The sequence below is a fragment of the Haliotis cracherodii genome, unplaced genomic scaffold (genome assembly GCF_022045235.1).
Source record: "Haliotis cracherodii isolate W230 unplaced genomic scaffold, xgHalCrac1.p SCAF_18, whole genome shotgun sequence".
Taxonomy (NCBI): Eukaryota; Metazoa; Mollusca; class Gastropoda; order Lepetellida; family Haliotidae; genus Haliotis; species Haliotis cracherodii.
Window position 1 is genome coordinate 18248394 of NW_027266273.1, and position 26360 is coordinate 18274753.

General features: G+C 38.6%; 2 protein-coding genes across 2 annotated transcripts; both read right to left on the reverse strand.

Moving 5' to 3' along the window:
* Nucleotides 1-15664: 15664 nt before the first annotated feature.
* LOC139465966 (uncharacterized) lies at nucleotides 15665-16954 on the reverse strand. The gene has a single exon (XM_071247988.1). The coding sequence runs from the start codon at nucleotides 16952-16954 to the stop codon at nucleotides 15665-15667; it is 1290 nt and encodes a 429-aa protein (XP_071104089.1).
* A 3765-nt stretch (nucleotides 16955-20719) lies between these two features.
* LOC139465522 (uncharacterized) lies at nucleotides 20720-24500 on the reverse strand. The gene is made up of 2 exons (XM_071247241.1): nucleotides 24384-24500; nucleotides 20720-21988 (listed from the first exon to the last, which is right to left on the reverse strand). Exons 1-2 carry the CDS (start codon nucleotides 24498-24500, stop codon nucleotides 20720-20722), a joined length of 1386 nt encoding a protein of 461 aa, XP_071103342.1.
* Nucleotides 24501-26360: the final 1860 nt, after the last annotated feature.

Here is a 26360-nt window from a genome sequence, read left to right on the forward strand (position 1 = left end):
GGTTGTTCATTTCTCAAGTGATAAACCAAAACAGCAGCGTATGTATGAAGCCAATCTGTGAGCCGTAGTTGGTTGGTTGGTTTGTTGTTTAACGCCGCACTCAGCAATATTCCAGCTATATGACGGCGGTCTGTAAATAATCGAGTCTGGACCAGACAATCCAGTGATTAATGTCATGATCATCGATCCACGCAATTGGGATCGATGACATGCATCAACCAAGTCAGCGAGCCTGACCACCCGATCCCGTAGGTCGCCTCTTACGACAAGCATAGTTGCCTTTTACGGCAAGCATGGGTTGCTGAAAACCTTTTCTACCCCGGATCTTCACGGGTCGCGAGCCGTAGTACAATCGCGTAGTAAAATGCCACGTGGATATTCAGCAGACCGTGTTTGTAGGGAGCCAGGGCAGTCGGGAAGCCGAAGATGAACCAATAACGGTAGATGGCAAGAAATAGAAGCCAATCAGGAGCCGCTACGTCCCCATCAGGTAGTCGGCGGGTGCTTGAATGTGAAAGGTTCGGCGCAGGATATCACTACGTTACTACGACAGTTGTGAACGAAGAACAGCGAAAGTGACCTAATCGGCATTACGGAAACGATGTGGTGGTGATGTAAAAGAAATCGATGGTTACAAATGATCTGGACACAATCGGACAAACTCGCACGTACGTGCACCCCATTGGTCTGGGGGTCTGATTACGAATGAAGTTGTTGACTTTTGTGACATATCCGTCAAAGATAAGTGTAACGAAGATGCTTTATGGCTTAAGTTAGAAAAAAAGATAGGGTGTCAACGGTACTAAGACTTTTTAATTAGTGCAAATATGTGTATTCAACTATGCTTAATGGCCGTAGAACGAGTGTTTATGAATTTACATATGTATCAAATGTTATTAACTGTGGCAGATTATTGTACAGTATCACGTGGTCATTTTTTTACAGTAATGATATTAAGGCGATGCGCTCAAGTATTTTATTTCAACACCCAGGCTGTGTAAGGAGGATTGATAGAGCAGACATTTTAAAAGTGGATCATTCTGTGCTATCATGGTCTTTGAACCATGATGAAGTCAAGAGATAAGACCTGAAGAGGAACAAGTATTCACCGAAACTGTTTTAACACGAAACACCCAGTCGATTTAATGAAATCGTAAAAAAATATATATAGCAATATTGAAAAAACACTTCCAGTTCAAACCGTTGATAATGTTATGTACGACAGCGAAAAGGAAACCTGGCAAAATCACCTGTTGCAAGATATGTCGGCGAGTGGTACAGGAGAAAACAAGCTACGGACATAAACATTATTGAGAGTTGTAATGTCAGAGAACATATATTACACGTCCTATACCACGACGTCATTGAACAGCTCTTTTTAAGTTCAGTTGTGGCTTAGCACCCTTATGCATTCAAACTGGCGGATATGAGAATGTCCCAGCCCAACTTAGAACCTGATTTAATTGTATTAAGGAAATTTAGGATGAAATGCATGTTTTAACGGAATGTCCCGTGTATAATGCTGCTAGAGAAGTGCTTTTTAATGTATGCTCTGTTAAGATACCGGGTTTTGAAAATATGACAAACCAAGAAAAAAATGTGTTCCTTCTTGACAAGCCTATTCGTAACGTTTCGCATTGCCTGGACCTGCGATGACATATTAAATAAACGAGACATATGTCATACAAATAATTTACGATGTGCTATGTATTATGTGTAATGTGTTTTAGCATAGTCAAATGAACATTGTGACCGTCTCTCATAAATACCTGAGCGATTGGTCATGGGTATTTTGCAATATGTTCAAAACATGTATATTTTATTGTATATTATAATATATCTGCTTTATACAGTAAAGTACGGTTATAACGAACACGCTTATAACGAACTGACGGATAAAACGAACTTACTTTTTTGTCCCGACTATTTGCTGTAGTTATGCTGAATATATGCATATAACGAACCACGGTTACAACGAACTAAAATTAGTGGTCCCTTTGAGTTCGTTATAACCGTAGTTTACTGTATGTCTGTCTGTCTATCTGTCTGTCTACTGGGGAGTGTGGAAAGAGTATGCTGTACGTGAAGCATGTCCGTTTATGTGTAGCCATTATAAAACCACATTATATGCTCGGAGCTAAGGAGTGACAAACCTTTTGTTTTCTGTTTGAATTACAATAGGTACATATTATACATCTGCAGTGTATGGTGTTGCCTGAAGGGCCGTTATATCACTGGCAGTTTGCACAAACGTGTGTTTCCATATTAACTGGGGATTTTATCTTATGATATTACTTTTGTGGTGTATATGTTAGTGTTGATGTTTAATAAAGAGTTCATGCATTACACATACATACAGCCAGTCCCATACCTTATTGTCAATTACGAGTCTTTTGGTGAAGCGTTAATGAAGCGTTGCCGGCGCAATCGTAAGTTTATGACTGTTACATGGGTCAACCGATTGCGCCTAATTTCGAACAATAGTAAATTCCTCTCTTGTTGTGAGACTTCATTGGATAAGGAGTATACAATTACATATGTTTTTTTCCACTAGCTTAATTCAATTTTATCTGCTTGACAGACTGTTACTGACTGTTGTAAAGTACAATTCTATCAGTGATCCGCTTGTCGTAAGAGGTTACTAACGGGATTGGGTGGTCAGATTCGCTGACTGGATTAATGCATGTAATCGTATCCAATTTGTGTGGATCGATGCTCATGATGTCAATCACTGGATTGTAGGGTCCAGACTCGATTATTTACAAACCGCCGTCACATATCTGGAATAGTGCTGAAACGAACAAAACATTCCCCCACTCTCTCATTCAAATATCCTTGTTTCACTTTGGCTACACGCATTATTTAAGATATAGTTTGCCCTTCTATATAGTTATGCTTATGCTTACATTCACATGGATGTGTGTTGTTTTCGACATACAACGTATTGGAAGCAATGTTTTTCGTATGTTTCCTGGGAAACATCAATACCAACAGCAATTAAGCATTGACCAAGCACTTCAAAATAGCTTCTTTAAAAGAAGCAGCAAGGCAGAGTACACTGCAGAATAATAGTCATTTTCCTTGTGTTACTAAGTGGTCCATCCCATCATGTCGGCTACAATAGATTAATTGGAATACATGTGTACACAGACTAAACATGATGTAAAGCAAACAAAGGCAGGAAGAAGTCCACCAAGGTTGCAGCACGTGTCCACTTACAATGTTACCTGAATAATGTATTTGTTTACGATGGGGGAAAATATTACAGATTAAAATGGTAAAATGATGATATAAGACTATGAAAGTGGGTATGCTAAATAACAGGATATAAGCAGCGGTGTGCATCATAGAGACATGCAGTAGAAAAAGTTTGAAAACAATTAAAAAAACAGAATTGAAAATGTCTTCGGTTTTCTTTCTTTAATGATAAATGAAAACATCCACAACGTCCAGTCCTATGGACATGAATAAATGCTGTTTATCGTTGGTCATATGGTGGCTTGTATTTTCGCTAGTATTCATGCATGATGTCGGGCGCTTTTTTTTGTCGCTTTGACAGAAACAACTTATACTGTGCGAAATGCGAGAACAGTTTGTGTAAAAAGTTGTTGCAATTGAGAGAAAGTGTCCTGAAAGTAGACAACGATATTGGACAAAATACAGAATTTATGATGAAGATGCGACAGAACAAGATATATAGAAATCGCGAGGGGGGGTCAACTCCTATTGAGCTTGGCACCGAAAACCATGTGTACTCCGAGCTCATAGCCATGCGGTTCCATAAGATAGGTATCTCAGGGCAGCACTCGCAAGTATCAATGTTATTATTTCTCACACAAATACAAGAAAAACTGAAAAAGCATCAATCCCAACTCTCAAATGTAGTAACATGCGACTATTCTTGTTGTAACGGGATCGGGTGGTCAGGCTCGCTGACTTGGTTGATGCATGTCATCGCATACCAATTGCTCCTGATATCAGTCACTGGATTGTCTGGTCCAGACTCCATTATTTACAGACCGAAAATTGCCGAGTGCGGCGTTAAACAAACCAACAAACAAACAGTCAATGTAATGATGCTACCAATGCCAAAGCGTTGAAAGTGTTCTCTGGACATATATGAATGTGGAGAAAATGAACGAATGAAATAATCGGTAATCACAGGAAATCACAGGTCTCTGCTGACAGACATGAACATCGCGAGTGCTCAGAGACTTAGAAAGCCAGGATTCCCAAGACACATGGTAAAACCAAAGCCTGGGTGGGTTAGCGTTCCCGGACGGCAGTGATCAGTGAATTAGAGATACCATGAAAGTCAAATCAAAGCCCGTAAAGAAGCAATATGGAGTATGTGAGGATTATCCGATTGTTTTTCCACAAGGAGATGGAACATGTTTTCCGAGATACGATAATGGTGGGAAAGGGAAAGAAGGCCAAGTCTGGCCACCATATTCTTGTATTGAAAATATTTTGTTATTATGATTTGCAAACATTAGAAATATATATATTTCTCGTGAATTTAGAAAATGTAAAGTTTGTAACGTAAACCATATCGAAAATGAATATCACTTTTTGTTAATTTGACCAGCTTATAGCCATCTTAGGCAAAGTTATGCCAATGCTGTAAGAACACAAATACTCCAAAATGTATAATGTGCAAATTTGTTAAAACTGCTCTTGTTAGAAAGCAAAGAAATTTGTATTATATCTTATACTGTTTGAATCTCAATTGCATTTCGTCTGTACAAAAAGGCTCGTGGCCTACAAGTACTGAAATAAAAGTGAAAACAGTCAAAATACGGCCCGCGACTGCTTGCTCTGAACTAGGGATTTTACCTTGTTAGACGCTTCGGTTGCAGACGACCTCTTTTCCGGCAGCGCTCGGCCACTTGCATCTCGTATTCGTCAACACTCGCCCCTTTCCGTAACCTGCAAGAAGACGCTATTCGGCTTGTCCCGGGATAACACGAGTTGGTCACGAATGTTGCATCTCGGCCACGGCTGCCCGAACACACTTCCAACGGAAACCTAATGTCTCCGGTGGAAGTTGAGATCGTCTCACAATAGAGCTACTAAACTGTAGCTGTGTGTTAAAGGGGCACGGGTGGCCCAGTCGTCTTAGGAGCCGCCATTTGCTGTGCAGAGTTGCGTCCCTTCGGACACGCCGGAAACATATGATTGTGGGTTCGTATCCCGATTCGCCCCGATTAGGTTTCTAGGTTTGTCAGCACCATACCCGTGCTCATGGGTTTCACCGAAGTGGTAAACGTCTGATACCTGCATCACTTTGGGCTTTCCTCCCACATTAAGCTGACACGCCGCGATATAACTGTGTTAAAGCCAACTCACTAACTCACTCACACTGTGAGCATACAGAATACATTCATAGACACATCTGTGAGACACGTGTATAAAACGTGGATGCAATTGGAGATATTTTCAGTGAGTGAGAGAGTTGGTTTCAACAGAAGAAGAAACTGCAGCAGAATACGTATAAGTATGAGGTGAAGATTGAATAGGAACTAATTTTTTTGCTTCCAAAAGAGAGATATTGTTGGTGTACATAATTTTGAGGATTTGCCACTGATGTTCAAATTTTGGGCAGGATTTTGATTATGCCAAATGTGGTCCATCACAATTGGATTTTATTTGTGTACTCGGGGCTCTCATGAGCACCACTGCGAAGAATACAGACAGGACTGTGAGTGCAGGTCTTGGCACCATGGCCAAACTGTTGACATTTAAAACATCGGAATGGGTTAGGTATATATACCTCCACACCGATGTTACAGTACCCTGCTTTAATTGGTTTGGGGAGAGTAGAGAGTCTGAAAGTAAACAGGTAGGTATTTGTTTTGATAATATTGTTGTCTTGTTTTCAACGCCTTGATTTGTTAATGCTGCTGTAATATCTCCTTCTGTCATGTCAGACAGACGCTTTGCTCGATCTCGAACAAATCCTCGACAGGGGTTCAGAGATTTGTGCACTGAAACAACAACCTTGGTGTTGCACATTCCACAAGAAGTGAACCATTTTCTAACTTCTCCCCATGCACTCTGAATGCCCTTGGAGACAGCAAAAGGATTGAGTTTGAGAAGGTTTCTATCAGTAGATGAGATAACTATGAACCTAGGCCAAGAATTAGCAACATCTGGAGAGACATGTTCATCAGACGACAAAGAGTCCACATGACGACGTATATTTGTTTTCAGTGAACAGAAGTTTGGTTTTGAGACATAGTGTGTTAATAGAATTCGAGGTCACTGAGCGAAATTTCAACGTTTTCATCGACGGCATTGCCAGGTGATGCCATGGCGAACACTAGTAACATATCAAAACCTATACAGATACGGTGTTCGTCTGCAAGTCAACTCTCTACTCTGACGTCACGTCACTGCTCATTAACTCTCGGTAGTTTCCGGAATACAAGTAGGATATAAAGTCCATGTCACAAATATTGGCTATAGGCCTTTCCCCTTTAAAAGACGGGTTTTTATAAGCTTAAAAATGATTTAATCCAATATTTATAGTAACAGCTGTTGAAATTATTGTTCACGAGGAATGTCCATGTATTGATGTTAATGATATTGATCATTTTGAAACTCAAACTCAATTTTGTATTGAAAAAAATCAATATGGCAAAGAAGCTCGGGTGGTCCAATCGTCTATGAGACCGACCAATCGATTTTATCTAAACAAATACTTTGCCTCAGATATATCTTGAAAAAAATAATTATGCTTCAGACTGTTAAAAAATACAGAAATCGTCTGCCAAATAAATTACACTGTGGCAAGGTGTCTCACAAATATTCGCAGAGTTGCATCCCCTTGGCACGCCAGAAACATCGCGCATGCTCATGTTTCTAGGTTTTTAAGCAACATGTGCGTGCTCGTGGGTTTCACCAAGGAGGGAAAGGTCTGAGACTTGCATCACTTGGGGCTTTCCTCCCACTTTAAGCTGACACACCTTGATATTACTGGAATACTATTCAAAATGGCGTTAAACCCCACTCACTCACTCAATCATTCATACCAGTCTAGCCAATTATGAGAAGAGTCAGTGCATGAATGCCAGTTTTGGACCAGTTGATGGCCACCTGCGCAATGGTCGCACTGGCACGGTTTAGTTGCTGCTTAATCTGACCACATCATGCAGACTTTGAGTAGACCAATAAGTAGACTGTTCGGTACATCACAGTTCACAACCGAAAATGTGTTTATTACATGGGTCATTTTTTTTATTTCAGGCAGCCAGGTGACCTTGAATTATGACCATGCAGAGATTTTCTGAGGTATCGTATCATAATGCCTTTCGATTTTCTGTATATAGCTACACGTACCTGTTGAAATCGTGATGCTCTTATTAACGTTATGAACTGACATATCATTTCGCTCTTGGGAGAGGACCCTGGGATCGATAATTAATTAAGTTCTCCAGATGTTTCACTTTGTACATATAAATACATCAACTCAGGAGGTTCTCCACACTGAAGACCTATATTTCAGTTATATTGTGACACGTAAAAATCAGATTTAATTATTTTAGTTATGGTGGTATTTAGACAAGTTCCTGAATGTATTATTCTTTTAATGCATTTAATGTATTGCATAAATAGCATAGATTTTTACAATTTAGCTTTTGAAGATCCATTCCACGGAACGGATAACCAGGCGTTTGTTAGGTATTTAGAATTTATTCTTAAGTGAAAATACTGTAAATTCACATCGCCACAGAGGTTAATGTTGTACGAGATCTCATTTACCGTTTCTGATTGTCGTGCTAACAAGGTCGCAAAAGGTTTAGTAATCCTTAGTTGGTGTGTAATCTATCTGTAACTTGTAACTTTGTGTATGCTTGACAGTAATGCATGGGCTACATGTAGGTTATCGCTCTAACATCACATAAAGTCACATACATCACACTAAGTCACATACATCACACTAAGTCACGTATATCACATTACGTCACATTCATCACATTTAGTCACACAAAGCCACATTAAGTCACACTAAGTCACATACATCACACTAAGTCACGTATATCACATTACGTCACATTCATCACATTTAGTCACACAAAGCCACATTAAGTCAAACTAAGTCACGTACATCACATTACGTCACATTCATCACATTTAGTCACACAGAGTAACATTAAGTCATTCTAAGTCACATTTAGTCATATAAAAACATAAAGTCATATACATCACATATACAAATTAAGTCAGATTAAGTCACATTAAGCCAAATCCAGTACAATTAGGTCACAAACAGCACACAAAGTCACATACAGCACTTTTAGTCACACTCAGTCACATTAAGTCACCTTAAGTCACACAAGTTCCTGAATGTATTATTCTTTTAATGCATTTAATGTATTGCATAAATAGCATAGATTTTTACAATTTAGCTTTTGAAGATCCATTCCACGGAACGGATAACCAGGCGTTTGTTAGGTATTTAGAATTTATTCTTAAGTGAAAATACTGTAAATTCACATCGCCACAGAGGTTAATGTTGTACGAGATCTCATTTACCGTTTCTGATTGTCGTGCTAACAAGGTCGCAAAAGGTTTAGTAATCCTTAGTTGGTGTGTAATCTATCTGTAACTTGTAACTTTGTGTATGCTTGACAGTAATGCATGGGCTACATGTAGGTTATCGCTCTAACATCACATAAAGTCACATACATCACACTAAGTCACGTATATCCCATTACGTCACATACATCACATTAAGTCACATTGATGTTGACTTGTTGTTTACTGTTATTTTAGCCAGCATTGCTTCGAATTCCATATATATAGATATATCATATCTGTGAAGCAGTACAGAGCGAGTATCGGATGTTTTTTTTCTTCTCATCCACCTTGGACACAGATACTCAATGACGTGATTTGTGGAATTTTGTTGCAAGATCCACCGGCGAAACAATGCATGGGACGTCAGCCTGCCAACGGGGTTGCTGGGGTCATTGAGTATGCATAAGCTGCTCTCAGTGATCTATCATCTCCTCGCGCAATGTCGTTGAATAAGCCAATTGATGTTGAGAGTTTTCAATGTTTGTTAGTGTAACTTAAGCACGCGCTTTGGTATTACACAATGTGTAATACAGCTGTATGTTTATTAAACAGGTGATCACTTCACGGGCATGTAATAAATTTGATTTTACTTTATTTAAGTTGTAATAACAGTAATAATTCTTGGATTTACGACAATTCTTTTGAATAAAAGATTATATATGAATTCAAATTTGTGTTGTATATTTTAATAATGCAAATTAATTTATGTAAAGTACGGCAGACCCTCTTTTCTGATAATTTTGCCATCACAGTATTCCCTTTTCTGGAATATGGATCCGTGCTCATTCTATCTTGGATCCTGTCAATAGTTTCTCCTGCTATCACATACCTAAATACTGGCAGTTACATGAAGTCCAATATTCTGGAAGTGTGAATTTAGAAATTTAGAATTCCAAACTAAGTGACCTTGGCAAACAGATTAGGATAAACCTTATATCATTAACTAATAATTTCATTAAATTCTGAGTTAATTTAGGATGGCATAGATATGTTAAAACTTTTGCAGAGAGAAAGCTTACAGACATTTGCTGCAGATTTGGGGCGGAGCAGTTCTAGATCTATCCCTGTTGACCAAAGGTTCCAGACGCCCAAATGAAATATATGTTACGAATCATTTATCATATAATAAAATATGTAGCAGTGAGGGGAAAGATCTACTGCTTTGATTTTATCAACTATTCTTTTTTTTTTAATTCATTAAAAAGACCCACTGACTCTATGCCTTTCAGGTTATATTGGTTTTACTTTGAGCACCAGATGTACAACATGGGCAATGTGACTGTTGACAATCTATTTATAGATATCCACATGATTTGCAACTTGTGCTTATGGTTTTCACACAATTACGATGGAAAGTAAGTTTCCCCGCCCTCGGATTGTTGAGTAGTAGTGTTGAATTCCCTTTTGTGTTTTCAGTTGGTGAAACAAGTTAAAAGGTAACAATGGGTATTCTTTTGGAAACTGTTTATCCCCACTGCACGGCAGAATTGTTTTACACAGATCAGTAAACTCATGTATGTTAGAAAGTGTGTTTTTATTAAAGGTCTCTTTGAATTTTTCAAACGAAAGAAAAAGTCCAGTTTGATCTGTTTGGCCATTGATAGTTTACCGCTTTTTCTTTCCAATACTTATACAAGATATATTTATTATCTATTTGATTGTTATCGTTTTACCAAATTCCCTGTGAAAGAATACCAAAATCGCAATTTTCTTTCACTTTCATGGGTTTCTTAAAAAAATATTTGCGGGCATTTTATGCCTCCATTTTTATTTTTACATACAATTAAACTTCATTTATTTCATCTGGTTTATTTCCCCAAATGAACTTGAAGTATCGCTTTTGAAACTGAACTATAACACAGTCAGGTGGGTATTGCTGAAAACAATTGATTGAGTTCTGGTAGAATGAAAGATTTTAATATTTTCCTTTGCTCAAAACTTAATTCAACTAATATGTAGCGTTATAAAAATATTTCGCCTAAGGGTGAGAATATTTTCTTCAGCTCAAAACTCATGTTTTTCTTTTGCAAAAAAATAAAGGTGTGTGCATCATGACACAATTGATCTAATTTGTGGCGTTATTGAAATATTAAGCCCAAAGGCGAGAATATTTTTCTTTGCTTAAATCTCATGTTTTTCTTTTACAAATACATAAAGGTCCGCTACAAGCATCATGACACATGATTCAACTAATTTTAAGTTAATTCAACTAATTTGTGGCGTTATTGAAATAGTACGCCCATGTTTTGGTCGAGGCCACAGAACGAATGAACCCGGCCTGCCGCATCTTTGGTCTTGTGTATTGTAGTAAAATTTTAACGGCCTACGCTTTCAGTTAATTTTACGTACCATATACCTTCCATTGATCACACTGGGTAATTAAGTGACACTGGGTGTGCAATATATAGGTACACATGTGCGTATTTTAAAGTAAAAGACCGATTCGTTTTTCATTGCATAACGTCTGGCTGAATATCTCACATTCTAACGAAATCTCGAAATAATTACTAGTATTTCTTATATGGGGTATCGAACTGACCAATGGGAAATATGTTTGAAGCCGATGGAGGAAAACTTGAGTGAATATTGTGACACGAAAGCAACTTTTAAATGCATTGCCACTTTTGGTATTAATAAGAGAAACAGTCCATAAAAAACAACAGCCTTCTTATGTTAATTCCAATATTCTCACTAGTACGTTGCATCTAATTACAGCGTCGGCCTTATTTACAGATAAGTCCACAATACACCACGTGTGAATAAACAGCTATGCGGGTGGTGGTGTGGGCAAATACCTAGCCTGTACATATATTTTTGTAGATACATGTATTACATATTTTCGTTAATTGTGGATATATTAAGCACAAAGAAACAAAATGTTTATGAAAGATGCCTTGATAAATTCAACAAGAACGAATCTTGTATTTTCTCCGCGATCTTGAAGTGTATCATCGTTTAATGGGTAATTCAATAAAAGTAAAACCGGTAGTATGTAGTTAATTGAACCAGACTACACAAAAAATCCGGTATAAAAAATTGGATATATGTTATTGGAAAATGTTGGTGGCCTGATATTCGACAAAGGGTGCGTCAAAACGCAGCCATTGTCGATTTGCCATGCTTTGAACAGCATTGTTTTCACACTTGTTCACAAATGTCAGTAAAGCAAAATGCACATGCAAGTTTTGGCATTCGTAAGTCTTGGTAGTGGCTATAAAAAGGCAAGCATAAGCCAATAATATGTCGCTCAATTGTCAATATTTTTCAAGTTCGAAAATGCCGAAACTCAGCGCTGCCTATCAGAATATCGCAATAGGACGTATCCAAAGAGGGGAATTCGAATCTTCTGTTGCACGCCTCTTCAACGTCCACCACAGCACCAGTTGCCGCCTTTAGGTACATACAGTTCAATTCTACTGCAGACCGTCCGAGAACCGGCCAAACAAGAGTTCAGTCGACTGTTCCACCTACGTCACCGTAATGCCACAGCTACGGAGACCGCAGGACGCATCCCTGATTTGAGGAGGATATCAGACCAGACTGTCAGGAACCATCTTCGCGAGGCTGGAATCCGACCCAGAAGACCAGTTATCGTCCCTGTTTGGCAACAGATCCATCGACATCGACACTTGCGTTGGTTCCATACCTTACAACCTTGGAATTTGAGAAACAGGAGACTAGTGTGGTTTATCGATGAATCACGATTTCTTCTTCACCGGCGAGATGCGTTTTGCCTTACATTGTGTACGTGAATTTGACAATTTCGGTGGCGGTACTATCATGGTGAACGGGGCCATATCCTACACCACGAGATCTGACTTGGTTGTGGTTCAAGGAAATTTGCAGCAAATCGCGACATGAATCAAATTCTTCAACCTCACCTTCGCCAATTATTGACCGCCAGATGAAGCTGTTTCAACAGAACAACGCTCCACCGCATACAGCTCGTGTCAAGGTAGCCTACCTCCACAATGCCGACATCAACGGCTTGCCCTGGCCGTCGAGATCTCCAGATCTCAACCCAATCGAACACCTCTGGGATGAACGCTCTCAGAAGACGCCGCAGACACCCCTACAACTGACCAACACGTTACAAGCAAAATGGCGCAGAATTCCGCAGGACAGAATTCGTACACTTATCCAGTCAGCGCCGAGCAGATGCAGAGCCGGGTCTGACACCGGGGCGGTCGCACGAGATACTGAGTTCAGCGTAACCTTGTGGCCTTATGTGACATGACGATGAATAGTTTTCAATGCCTTTGTACACCGACAACATGTGACTATCGAGCACCAAAATTGCATATTTGTATCTTTTATATTAAATTAAATATATCGACTTTATTAGGTACAATGAATTTACTGAACATCTACCTATGCGTTTCTATTTTTTTAAACTGTGTATGTTTGGAGGCGATATCAAAGGAGCCGCCCAACAGACAGTTTTGTCCGCTTCACGTGAGCTATCATCCCACTCTCTTGCTTTCGTGTCACAATATTCACTCAAATTTTCCTCAGTCGGCTTCAAAAATATTTCCCATTGGTCAATTCGACACCTCATATAAGAAATCATTATTTCGAGATTTCATTAGAATGTGAGATATTCAGCCAGACGTTGTGAAATGAAAGACGAATCGGTTTCTTTCTTTAAAATACGCGCATGTGTACCTGTATATCGCATACCATAATTAATTAATCACTGAATTACCCAGTGTGATCAATGGAAGGTACATGGAACGTAAAATCCACTTAAACCAAACCAAAGATGCTGCAGACCGGGTTCTTCCGTTCTGCGGCCTCGTCTTTGTATGTCATAAACAATGTAACGAATAGAAATGTAACAACGAGACATAAAATAGGAAATGAACCAAGTAAACTTAAATGTTGTGGATGATAATGCCAATGAATTGGAGTACACTCGCATGAATTCGGATGATAAACTATAAATATATGTTTTGAGGTGAGGCTGGGTTCATAAAAGATCGTGACGATATGTACAAAAGGTAAAACTTTTTAAATAGTAATGTAATGACATAATTGAAAGTATGTTTCACATGATACAATATACTTTGCACACAAGTAGTTAATGTTTCAAAGAGACCGACCACAACATGGGCGAAATAGTTTAATAACGCCACAAAATAGTTGAATTACGTGAAAATTAGTTGAATCATGTGTCATGATGCTTGTAGACATACCTTGATGAATTTGCAAATGAAAAACATGAGTTTTGAGCAAAGGAAAATATTCTCGCCCATTGGCCAATCCTTTTCACCCATGGGCGAAATATTTTGACAACGCCACAAATTAGTTGAATTAAGTTAAAATGAGTTGAATCATGTGTCATGATGCTTGTAGACACAACTTTATGCATTTGCAAAAGAAAAAACATGGGTTTTGAGCAAAGGTAACTATTCTCGTCCATGGGCCACATAATTTAAATTTTGAGTTTTCGAAAGATTTTGTTTTACATTTTTTATTCCCTTTTCTTTAATGTACCCATGGGAAGAGCATGTTCAGTGTTCGAAGTACCTTTGGCAGAGACTGGCCACAGCATGGAGAGTTTCTGGACAAATGGGTTTCCAAAATTTAAATGGGTCGTGTTATATTCTTTTTGCATGTAAAGAATATAACGTTTTAGGGGCAAATGATATTTTGTGCATCGATCTACATAATTGGGATACAATAACATTCATCAACCAGGTCAGCAATCTTGACTAACCGATCTCGTTGGTCGGCTCTTACGACTAGCATCGGATGCTGAAGACCAATTCTAAATCGGATCTTCACGATTTTTGAACATAAGTACTGAGGTTCACTGTAGTTTCTGTAGACCTAAGGAAAAAGAAATTGTGCAGTACAGTTACATTGGCAGTCACTTTTTATTCAAACGTGAACAATATTAGATTGGAATTCTTTTTTGATACTTGGAAACATTCCATTAAATATTCTGGGTTTAGCTTGGGTGTCTTGTTAAAGACAAGATATGTTTTCGATCATTGCTTCAAAACAGCCGATATTGTTCTGTGAAAGGAAACGAAAAATAAGAAAAGCCTTGGAATAGCGAGAAAATATTCCGTTAAGCAAACTATCCGCCGAGTCAATTTGTACCAACCAATGAGTACCATACACTCTTCAAAAAAAGAAACGCACAGGTAGATTATTAGTAAATTCATTGTACCTAATAAAGTCGATATATTTGATTTAATATCATACATACAAATATGAAATTTTGGAGCTCGATTTATATACCGGATGTTTTGCGTCGTCAGGTTCAATGAACAACATACTATCTGTGCGTTTCTTTTTTTGAAAAGTGTAAATAATACAATTATGCGTGATGCCCGGACAATGCTGATACTATCAATCATTCGATGGATATCAGGCCATATAGCTTTACGGTGTTAAGAAAACAACTACTCTACTGAGATTAGACAAACATGATTTCACGCCATATTAACTTTGAAAAATAAATTGAAATAACATTGGAAAAAGAAAAGTGAGCCTCGGGTTTTATAAGAACAAATGTTCACTGGGCATGATGGATGTAGTAAAGAATGAGCTGTGAAAACAATACACACAATTATCATCTGTAACGTATTCTTTGTAATACATAAATGTGAATATGAAAACATGATTTTGCCAAGATAGATCAAAGTAATACTATAACATCTTTTACATACATGTTTCCCCTGTGAAAAAAATGAAAACACATCTTTTACAGCTGGCATTTATTTTTGTGATTTACAATTACATTTCATGATTTGATAGGCAACACATACTTGAGTTCGCTATCATCACATAAGAACAATCTAATCAACGCCCTGCTCATACTGATTTATTGATGTGTCACACATTCAGCGAATGAAGCACACAAGATAATTACTGAAGTTGATTTTTCATATAATTTCGTACTTGGCTATTGTAACATTAATATTAATCTATGCATTTGATTTGTATAATATCATGAGGTAAGGTATTTAGTGAAATAAACTAAGGGTGAAGTTCGTGCCACCAATCCTTTCTTAAAACAATGTGTATGACTTAACACAGTCACATCAATTTAATTCTGTTGAATACCATCTTATAAGGTGCCTCCACACACTAGTTTGCTCATGTCAAGCACCATATCCGTCAGCATGCGTGGGGGTACGTGCACAGAGGTAGCAAACTTGTTGTTACTATACCAACTGCTGTATAGTTTACCACCCCAAACAGCCAACTGTTTCATGTGACTATTTCTGTGTTGTTTATACTTGTGAGGGAAGAGTTCAATCAACCCTGTTCCAGGAACCTGGAACAACGTGAGTGCTAACCCCGCACCGTGTACACCGATCAAAATATCCGTTTCCGTGATCAGTTGTATTTGTTCTCTGATGGTCAAAGTCTCCAACGCTACGGCTTGTACAGGAGTTTCAGGAAATGTGTTTTTCAGCGCCTGAATGAGTTCATCAGAATTATTAAACTGTCTCTCTATTATGCCCCTGACGTTTCGTGGATGGGCTATGTAGTTTTTTCTCAACACAACAGTTATCCTAATCCTGTCACAAGCTAGTTTCCTGCCCAGAAAGCCTCCTGCACGATCAGAGACATCATAACGGAAATCGTCGATGTAAGGAATAGATTTGGCTTTGCGCAAAATGGGCACCCGTTTCAACCCGGGAACAAGGACAAACTGCTCCAGGAGCGTTGTTTTCTTCAACCATCCCACTCTGACGACCTTCTTGAACAGCAGTTCCCACAATCCGTCTAGGGCAGTAGCTGGATGGGCGTCAAGGATGAGAATTGTGGTCTCGGCAGCAGTTCTGTTCATTTCCCGGGTATTCAGATATGCGTTGTACAACTCTATCACGGTCCAGTACATATTTGCATAGTCGATACGAACAATTCCAACAGTTAGTCCCTCTAAACTCTCCATATATTCCATCTCTGTTTTATTGGACACTGTGATTACGTTTGTCACATCATTCACAGATGCCTGATGAGGACGGTTTTCCATGTGTCTCATCAGATCAGGCGTTCCTCTGCATAGTGTTCTCAAAACGCCAAGTTCAAAGTTTAAAAATTCCGTACTTTCATCTTGATATTCAACTTCAGTGATGTTCTCGCCTCCTCTTCTGGTTCCAAAAGCTCTGGAAGGATCTAAAACCATGTCCTCTAACTTCATACCACCAGACGGCAAATGCCCAATGCTCTTTGAACATTCTCGTTCATGCCCATTTCTGTTCAACAACAATCGTTTAGTGCCAAAGAAAACCCGGCTTCCTGCGTTTGTTATTGCTACGAGGAGATAGGATAGCGCAATGATATAAATGATGATTTTCAATCGCGACCTTAGTTTTCTTGTACGCCTGAATGACATATTATAATACATATCAGCTATATTTTAAACAAAAAACGCCAATAACGGATTGCGTCCTAAAAAGTACTCTTAACCAGCTTGAAACAGATTAAGATTTAAATAATCATTTTCTAATGTCTACAATGATTGCTGATTAAACATATACATGTACATGATGATGATTAATGTCGTATGATTTTTAGTTGAGTACCTGTGAGTATACTTTCGAAACCAACCACTACTCAATAACAAATAATATCACACGTAGGTTGTTGTTGATGAGCGACGTGAAACGTGAATGCAACTGCAAGTTTTGTTCACAAATCTAGAACTTCGACACAGTACAAAAGGACGTTAAGTGTGTTCCCTCACATGAGATCTGTATCAACATTTGTGATGAGAGTGAAGGTGCAGCAAATTCAGGGCCTTTGTTCTCTGTAACAAATTTCACAAATCTGTTTAGAAAGAAAGGAGGTTATCCTAATTTATTCAAACAATTATTTTGCAGTTATATCAGCATCAGTTTGGTCTATACTGGTGTACTATTTCGCATACTGAGATAACATCAAATGACAAATCATGGTTATCGGTCCTTCACCTCGATCTGAGTTTAATGAAAATTTTGTACCTGTTTTTACAATTTCTGCCCAATCGAACTAAATGTAAATGATGCACATGGAAATTATTCAAGCACCCCCTATGTGTGTGTGTGTGTGTGTGTGTGTGTGTGTGTGTGTGTGTGTGTGTGTGTGTGTGTGTGTGTGTGTGTGTGTGGTTTGTCAAATTGCTTTAAATATGAACATTGTTAAGGTAACATACAGCTACACATTATGCTACATATTACTAATACCGTTTTGTGATGCTGTAGTTTGGAACGACAATTGGACGTCCCCAAATGAAACGATGCGTGTTTGAGCATCGCTGGCGACACATATTTACGGACAATTTGTTGAAAACATTCACCTGAATATTTGAAACATTGGTTCAAGGTAATGTATAATTGACAAACAACTGCCCATTCCTGAAGAATAATGGAGCGTTTAAACAATAAGACGACGTCGCAGGTGTGTGTTAATTTCATTGCGCGAATAGCAGTTTCTACAGTGTTGTATTTGAGTCAAAATGGGAACCATAATAACGACGGATCTGGGAAGTTGTAAGATCGGGTATAAATGACCATTGTTATGCGAAAACGCTCATTGTAATCTCATAAAGACAAATGAAATTCCTTGAACTCAGCAGCGAGTGTAACCGCCACGTGTTATTGACGGGCGGTTGCTTAATTAATTTCTAAATGGATACAAATTTGAAACGTGTTTAATTGTTTTGCTTTGCTCCATGGTTATAAGAATTTAGATACTGAATATTACAGCCGAAATTATAGCATACGTTGGGTGACTTGGATACCAAATTTACCAATGAAATCCTCCGGAATAACATATTTAAAGATTAACGTTCGGTGTTTTACAATGAATGTAGACGCCTCTTGCAAAATGTCTATGGAAAATTGAGTTTTAAAATCTATTTGATATATCAACTCACCTTTTGTATTTCAACATATACAATGCAGATTTAGTCGTCTGACATAACACCTCTTCATTGTCCCTTTTACCATCATGCGTAAACGTACATGTCTTTCTTTACAGATCAACCAATGTTTAAAACGCGTGGTGTGAACCACTGTCATGATAAAAGGCTGATCAATGAATAATTATGCATTTATACATAAAAGGACAACACATACCTGTAAAATGTAAAAATGATAACACAGTGGACAGAATGGCAGAGGTAGATTGCGACGACTGTTCTCGGCTGCTGTTAAATGCGTCGACACATGCGGAACCGCGACATATGGTGTCATCCGTAGCTGTACATCATGGTTGTTCAGTATTTCGTTTCAGCAAAAGATCAATACTACATATACATGCGATATCACTGTATGATAATTATCTTTATATTGTCTGAGCTCTTTTAACCAGGATAGATATTTTTACAGCGTTACCTCTGATTATATTTCTGTATTTGTAGGATTGTACTACGACGTGTCTTGATGGAAGTATTACAGTGCATATTTTTCATTATACTTTTTTATATGTTTCACAAAATAACTTAACCTGGGAAATTTGACCATCATCTAAAACTGTAAATAAAATCAACACTTGTTAGGCAATACGGAAACTGTTCTGTTACCACCTGTTTGTGTAGTCAACTTTGATAGCATATGGCAGATAACATAGACGGAAATTACAACATCAAAGTAATTGTTAATGTGATACGAGTAGAGTTGTTGGGGTATATAACTCCTTGGGTGTTGGCCCTCGGCACACTTGCTTGAATGAACTCAAAAAACCTCACAGCTCTCTCCTCTCTTGTTTAGGCAAGAAAATATTTAAATATTCCTATTTTATGACTAAAGTTCTCATTTCATTGATATTATTATCTGGAAAATGTTAGAGTTGAATCAGTACTGCCGTATTGTAACGCTCAGTCTACTATGTACACGTTCTAAATGACTGCCCATTATATATTATTTATCGTTTAACACTCAGACACTGTCCAGTGAAGTGTAATGCGTCGTGGGCTCCTCCAGTTTATGTGTCATTAATACGCGACAACAATAGTTCCCTCCTGTATTTCGACATCCATGATTAAATACCCCATCAATGTATATCATCATCTGTTCAACGTGGCAGTTGCATATACAATCTATAGTTTCGTGTAGTAGCGTAACGAACATGTAGCTTAGTCACAAAACGGTTCCTATACTATATGATATATGTATGTGTGTTTGAATCATGGGTAATTAGTTGTTTTATATTGGTCACATTTATTTTTACCAGCATTGTTTCGAATTCTACATTTTCCATCAGTTGCGTGATCTTTTAGCACAGCAGATTTACCACTCAGCATATGGCAATGATGTTTTGCGGTAAAGCATCGATAGTTATGTACTCTGACTATGGAATATATGTATTTTATGAAAACAAAACAAATCCAGATTAATATAAAAGCAAAACTCTGACCCGTGAAGATCCGGGTACGAATTGGTCAAATGTCATGAACTTATATTCTCCCAAATAACATCGAGTTGATTTAAATAATGCAAAAAAGTCTTAATCAACGATATATCGATTGAGTTATAAGTGATGACCTTTATATATTTTAGGGGATCGATTTGTCGGAACTATCAGAAGACACAAACAAATACCCACTTAAACACTTTATAGTTACAATATACATAACTTGTTCAACAAGCTTGGCAGTTGACCAATTCTGTCAAAATAAAGACAACATATTCTGTGCTATATCTGTGTTATGTATATGAAAAACAAGACAAATATGCAATAATGTACTCACTACACGGGAAAATGTTTTTTTTATTTTGGTGAGCATACATGAAAGCAATTACATCTTCTGCATATGTATCATGTTAAACAATAAATGAAATCGTATCGTCTGATGTTAGTGTTTAGTTTTGCAATATATCATTACACTTCCTTGTGAACAACCTACACCTTTGGAGAGTACTGATTAACTATCACACTTCCAATCAATGCAGCACACAGAACACACATGTCGATGTTGACCGACCTATTTGTTTCTTTAATTTCACGTCTGTTGAGATTTATTGCTCTCTAGAACATTTATTTTTCGTACAGTTATTTTAACTGGTAGATTATTTTCGAATGTAGCGAATGAGCAAAATATTGACTGGGGTGATGTTCATACCAGTAAACCTGTATAGAAAATAAACTGTGCGACACAAAGGGAACATCACAGCTTTGATTCTTTCAAATATCATATGTAATAGAGTTTTTCACAGATTCTTAACCCCATGCCAAACACCATATCCGTCAAGACTCGTGGGGGTACGTGCACAGAGGTGGTAAACTTTTTGTTGCTATACCAACTACTGTATAGTTTACCACCCCAAACAGCCAACTGTTCCATGTGACTATTTCTGTGTTGTTTATACTTGTGAGGGAAGAGTTCAATTAACCCTGTTCCAGGAACCTGGAACAACGTGAGTGCTAACCCTGCACCGTGTACACCGATCAAAATATCCGTTTCCGTGATCAGTTGTATTTGTTCTCTGATGGTCAAAGTCTCCAACGCTACGGCTTGTACAGGAGTTTCAGGAAATGTGTTTTTCAGCGCCTGAATGAGTTCATCAGAATTATTAAACTGTCTCTCTATTATGCCCCTGACGTTTCGTGGATGGGCTATGTAGTTTTTTCTCAACACAACAGTTATCCTAATCCTGTCACAAGCTAGTTTCCTGCCCAGAAAGCCTCCTGCACGATCAGAGACATCATAACGGAAATCGTCGATGTAAGGAATAGATTTGGCTTTGCGCAAAATGGGCACCCGTTTCAACTCGGGAACAAGGACAAACTGCTCAAGGAGCGTTGTTTTCTTCAACCATCCCACTCTGGCGACCTTCTTGAACAGCAGTTCCCACAATCCGTCTAGGGCAGTAGCTGGATGGGCGTCAAGGATGAGAATGGTGGTCTCGGCAGCAGTTCTGTTCATTTCCCGGGTATTCAGATATGCGTTGTACAGCTCTATCACGGTCCAGTACATATTTGCATAGTCGATACGAACAATTCCAACAGTTAGTCCCTCTAAACTCTCCATATATTCCATCTCTGTTTTATTGGACACTGTGATTACGTTTGTCACATCATTCACAGATGCCTGATGAGGACGGTTTTCCAAGTGTCTCATCAGACCAGGCGTTCCTCTGCATAGTGTTCTCAAAACGCCAAGTTCAAAATTGAAAAATTCCGTACTTTCATCTTGATATTCAACTTCAGTGATGTTCTCGCCTCCTCTTCTTGTTCCAAAAGCTCTGGAAGGATCTAAAACCATGTCCTCTAACTTCATACCACCAGATGGCAAATACCCCATGATCTTTGAACATGCTCGTTCATGCCCATTTCTGTTCAACAACAATCGTTTAGTGCCAAAGAAAACCCGGCTTCCTGCGTTTGTTATTGCTTCGAGGAGATAGGATATCGCAATGATATAAATGATGATATCCAACGGCGACCGAAGTCTGGGTAACTGGAATGTTAACATATTTATCAACTGTATTGAACTGAAACGCCACTAACTGATTGTCTACTAAACTCTAGCCTTACCGAGTTTGAAATAGATTGTTCATGACAGATAATACTATTCTGTGTATAGCTATTGTAACTGAAATGAAGATATTGTGAAGGCGATCAGTAAAATATTGATAACACTGCATGTCAGTATGCTGAAGACGTATGGATGTGTTGTATACAAGGGTTTGGTAAGCCTGTTCCTTTCCCGACAGGAGGCACGTAACCACGTTTGTGAGAGGAGGTGTCGATTTAACTTGGGAGACTCTCTTTTCTGTAAAAAAAACATAATCCAATAGTCCTATTAGTTCCTAGTTTTATTCAAATAATTAAAATACATTAGATGACTAATTATCATATGACATTACGTTGTGGTGATGAATCAGAAAAGCTTCTGATGACCCCTTTATCTAGATATTACATTTTCTGCCCAAGATGATAGAATACTCTCTATTAATGACACTCAATGTAAACGATTATGCAATATATCCAAATCTGAAACTTGTTATTATTTTATGGTTCTTTGCTCAATGGTTAATTGTCCTGGGATTAGATAGGGCAATCCACTATTGTCATCCAATATACAGTATATATCCGGTGCTATATAACGTTTACATGGAGTTCCACATCAACTGGCATTTACGTTTTTAATGAAAATTGTTTGAGTTGTACAGCAGGACATGTTTAGCCTTTTTGAGAAAAAACCTGTTGCCTTCACTGAATCAGCGATCCTTTGATTCATTTTTTAACTATTTCATCTGTTATTCCCCTAGGAATCTGCTTCAGGAAACATTCGAGACTCGTTATTCTCTGGCGTTCACTCAAAACTACAGGCTATATAAACTAACTTTCTTTGTATTTGGGCACAGACATGGTCATCTAAGATAAATCCTCTTGAATGACTCCTCATACCATTGTAAGTAAAGGAAAGAGGAGCGATTTGTACATAAATGGAAAAATCTTACCTGTTATCTGTAAACTGTGAAGTGAAAACACACGAACGGAAGAGGAAATCGTCATATTTTGGTGAGACAATTGTTCCCTATACAACGGTAGAGGGTTAAAACTGATACGTTCGCAACCACGAAATATGTTGTCATCTGCAGCTGTGCCCAATGGCTGATAAAATATTGTTTTAACATTGTACAGATTGTTCTAGCCTTGATGGAGCAAACGAAATATGTGCTGACATACTTATTTTAATGTATTAATGTACGTTCTGATATGTTTGTGTGTCAATGGTTAGATTTATTTGAGGTACATGTGATCGGTGACGTGGGATGCGTTTGTTGCTGGAATGACACATGTGTACAGTCGGAATTGAACAATGAACTCTGCATACAGTCGAGAATTCTTATGATTATAGGAATGTTCTGTCGTTTATATGAAGAAATTGTATATTTTTGAACAAGTTATGTTCTCATTTGGGTTTTAATGTTTATAGATTATATTAGTACGATACATTCATTGTATCATTGTACGATACATGGTACATTTCCTAGCGTGTATATGTAGGGTTGATGATAGGTGGTAAAAGTGCATGTTTCCTTCAAACAAACAGGCAAACTTTAAAAAGATTACAGGGGCAGTACCAGGTTATGGTATATATATATAATCAACAATTGATCAATCAGCTACAATCTGTTGAGGTAAGAACAATGTCACATGAACATTTGATAGCTTTGGACCTAAGACTGAACAGGAGAAGTAGAATAATGTTAATAATGTTAACATGTGGGGAATACATTTGAACCGAACGGGGAGTGATCTGAGCCTTGAGTGAGTGTTCTGGCCTCGGTGTCCCCGTGCTTTAACTATACTACTCAAAATTTGATAAGGATCACTAGGTGATATGTGTGTAAGTTACCACAAACATAACAAAAGACATGACTCTGACTCAGAAACGTGTTTAATCATGTTATGAATGAAAATTCATGAGCGGCATGAACTTGTATCAATATGGAATGTTTGAAATCTGCAAACACCAAAAGGCATTTCATTAAAAAATGTTAACAGCAAACAAGAGAAAGAATTACATAGTTATGAGGGATAGTCCATCATTACACTTAGTCGATGAAGTGTCAATATCGAGTATGACCTCCCCTTGCATCAATGACGGCCTGACAACGTCGAGATATGCTGTCAATAGGCACCCGGATGTTCCCAATGGGAAGGTTGTTCCACTCTTCCACGAGGGCATGTCCGAGCTCTGCCAAAGTCGTGGGTTGTGCTCTACGGCGTGAAAGGGCAACCTGCAGCATGTTCCAGACATGTTCAATCGGGTTCAAGTCCGGCGAGCGCGCTGGCCAATCCATGCGGACAATTGTCTCCTGCTCAAGGTACTGCTCAACCACCCTGGCGCGATGAGGACGGGCGTTATCATCCATCAGGATGACCTCAGGGCCAACAGCCCCAGCATAGGGTCTGACGTACACATCGAGGATCTCATCCCGGTACCTCACCCCCGTCATTGTTCCTCTCTCCAGGACATGAAGATCTGTCCTTCCATCTCTGTTGATTCCACCCCAGACCATGATGGAACCACCACCATAACGGTCATGTTCACTGATGTTGGCATCATGGAAATGTTCACGTTGTCGTCGCCACACCCGCTGCCTCCTGCCTGGACTCATCGGTGAACAGAACTGGAACCCAATCGTTCCGTGTCCAAGTGACATGATCTTCAGCCCGTTCCAATCGCTCCCGCCGGTGTCGAACAGTCAGGGGGATTCAGACACATGCCCTTCTCGAGTAGAGACCTGCATTGTGAAGACGATTCCGTATCGTCTGAGTGGACACATTCACCCCCGAGGCGTTCAGGAGGTCGTTACGTAGGCTGGTTGCTGTCCAGAAGGGATGACATCGTGCCTGAAGAGCCACAAAATGATCTTGGCGTTGGGTTGTCGACCTCTGACGACCACCCCCATGTCGGTGTGCTGCTGTACCAAAATTTTGCTGTCGGGACCAGGCCCTGCTTACAACGCTCTGGCTGACGTTTAGTGCATTGGCGACGTCGCGTTGAGAATAGCCAGCATCAAGCATTCCAATACATCTGCCCAGTTGTTCTGTCGTCAGGCGACGCCTTACACGTTGAGGGGGCATTGCGTAGATAAACGTAGTGTAAACACTCATTTGAGTTTACAGTTTCAGAATGAATCAGACACCGTTGCCTGATTGGAAATCGTGCAATGGTAGCAAAAGCATGAACTGTTATGTGAAACGCATTTCCCATGGCATGAAATGCACGTGCACGTGTGTTGGAGACGTTTTTGATTTCACCTGAACACAATATTGCCAGTTATGCAGTTATTTTGTTTTTTATTAAGAAACATATATACGATCCTTATCAAATTTTGAGTAGTATATAATAGCTCAGGGCAAAACTATACTTTATTACACTACACAGTGGGTGGAGCCAACATCATTTCTGATCTAGACTGTATGCATGCATTTCAGTAAAGAGGCTAGATGATAGGTGAAGTGAAGATCTTCTCCAGTATGTGAAGTTCGTTAGTAAATATTGTCATTGTGATATATGTAGTTTAATGCAATATGTTAAGTATTGATTTCATTTTGCGATGTCATGTGGATACAAACACACATGCAGGGATGTAAAGCTGTTTCTTTGATATAGTTGCTAAATTGAATAACTAATATATATATATATTGAAGTCACCCCTGTCATACAGTCCTGTGGAGAGTATTTTGTCACTCTGAATCTCTATGCATAGGACTTGAAACAGATGAGGCGGTCTCACTGTTCTCCTTTATTTTTAGTTCAGATGGGTAAGTCAGTGGAAGGGAATTGGCTATTTGATTGTTATTGAACGATATCTGATCATCGATACACCTGAAGCTTAAGTTAAACTACCTGGCCACATTACCTTGGTTTGACTTTGCCAACCCGAGCAGAAATTATAACACATCATGACGATGTGGTCTGACTCATACACTGAATAAACAGAAACTAGACTTGTTAAGTAGGTTTGTAAATTTCACTTTCAAATATATCCGTCAACTTCTAAGTACTGCCTATCAAACAAATCACTATATTGTGGTTCATAACGTTTTAGAAGGTTATATCGATTTTGAAAGAATATTTATCTAGGTATCCTGTTTATATTTGCTTCAAATATTAATTAACGCATTATCGTGCTCTTTGCCGAAATAAAGCATAAGATGTCAGTTTAACTCCTTTAGTAAAATCCCAAGTTAGTAAATAAGGATATGGATAAACAGCTTCTATATTACAATTCGGAACGCGTTTCGGTCTAGGTTCTGACACCTTTATCAAGCAAGTGATGTTCAGAGTATGATTGACAAGCATATAC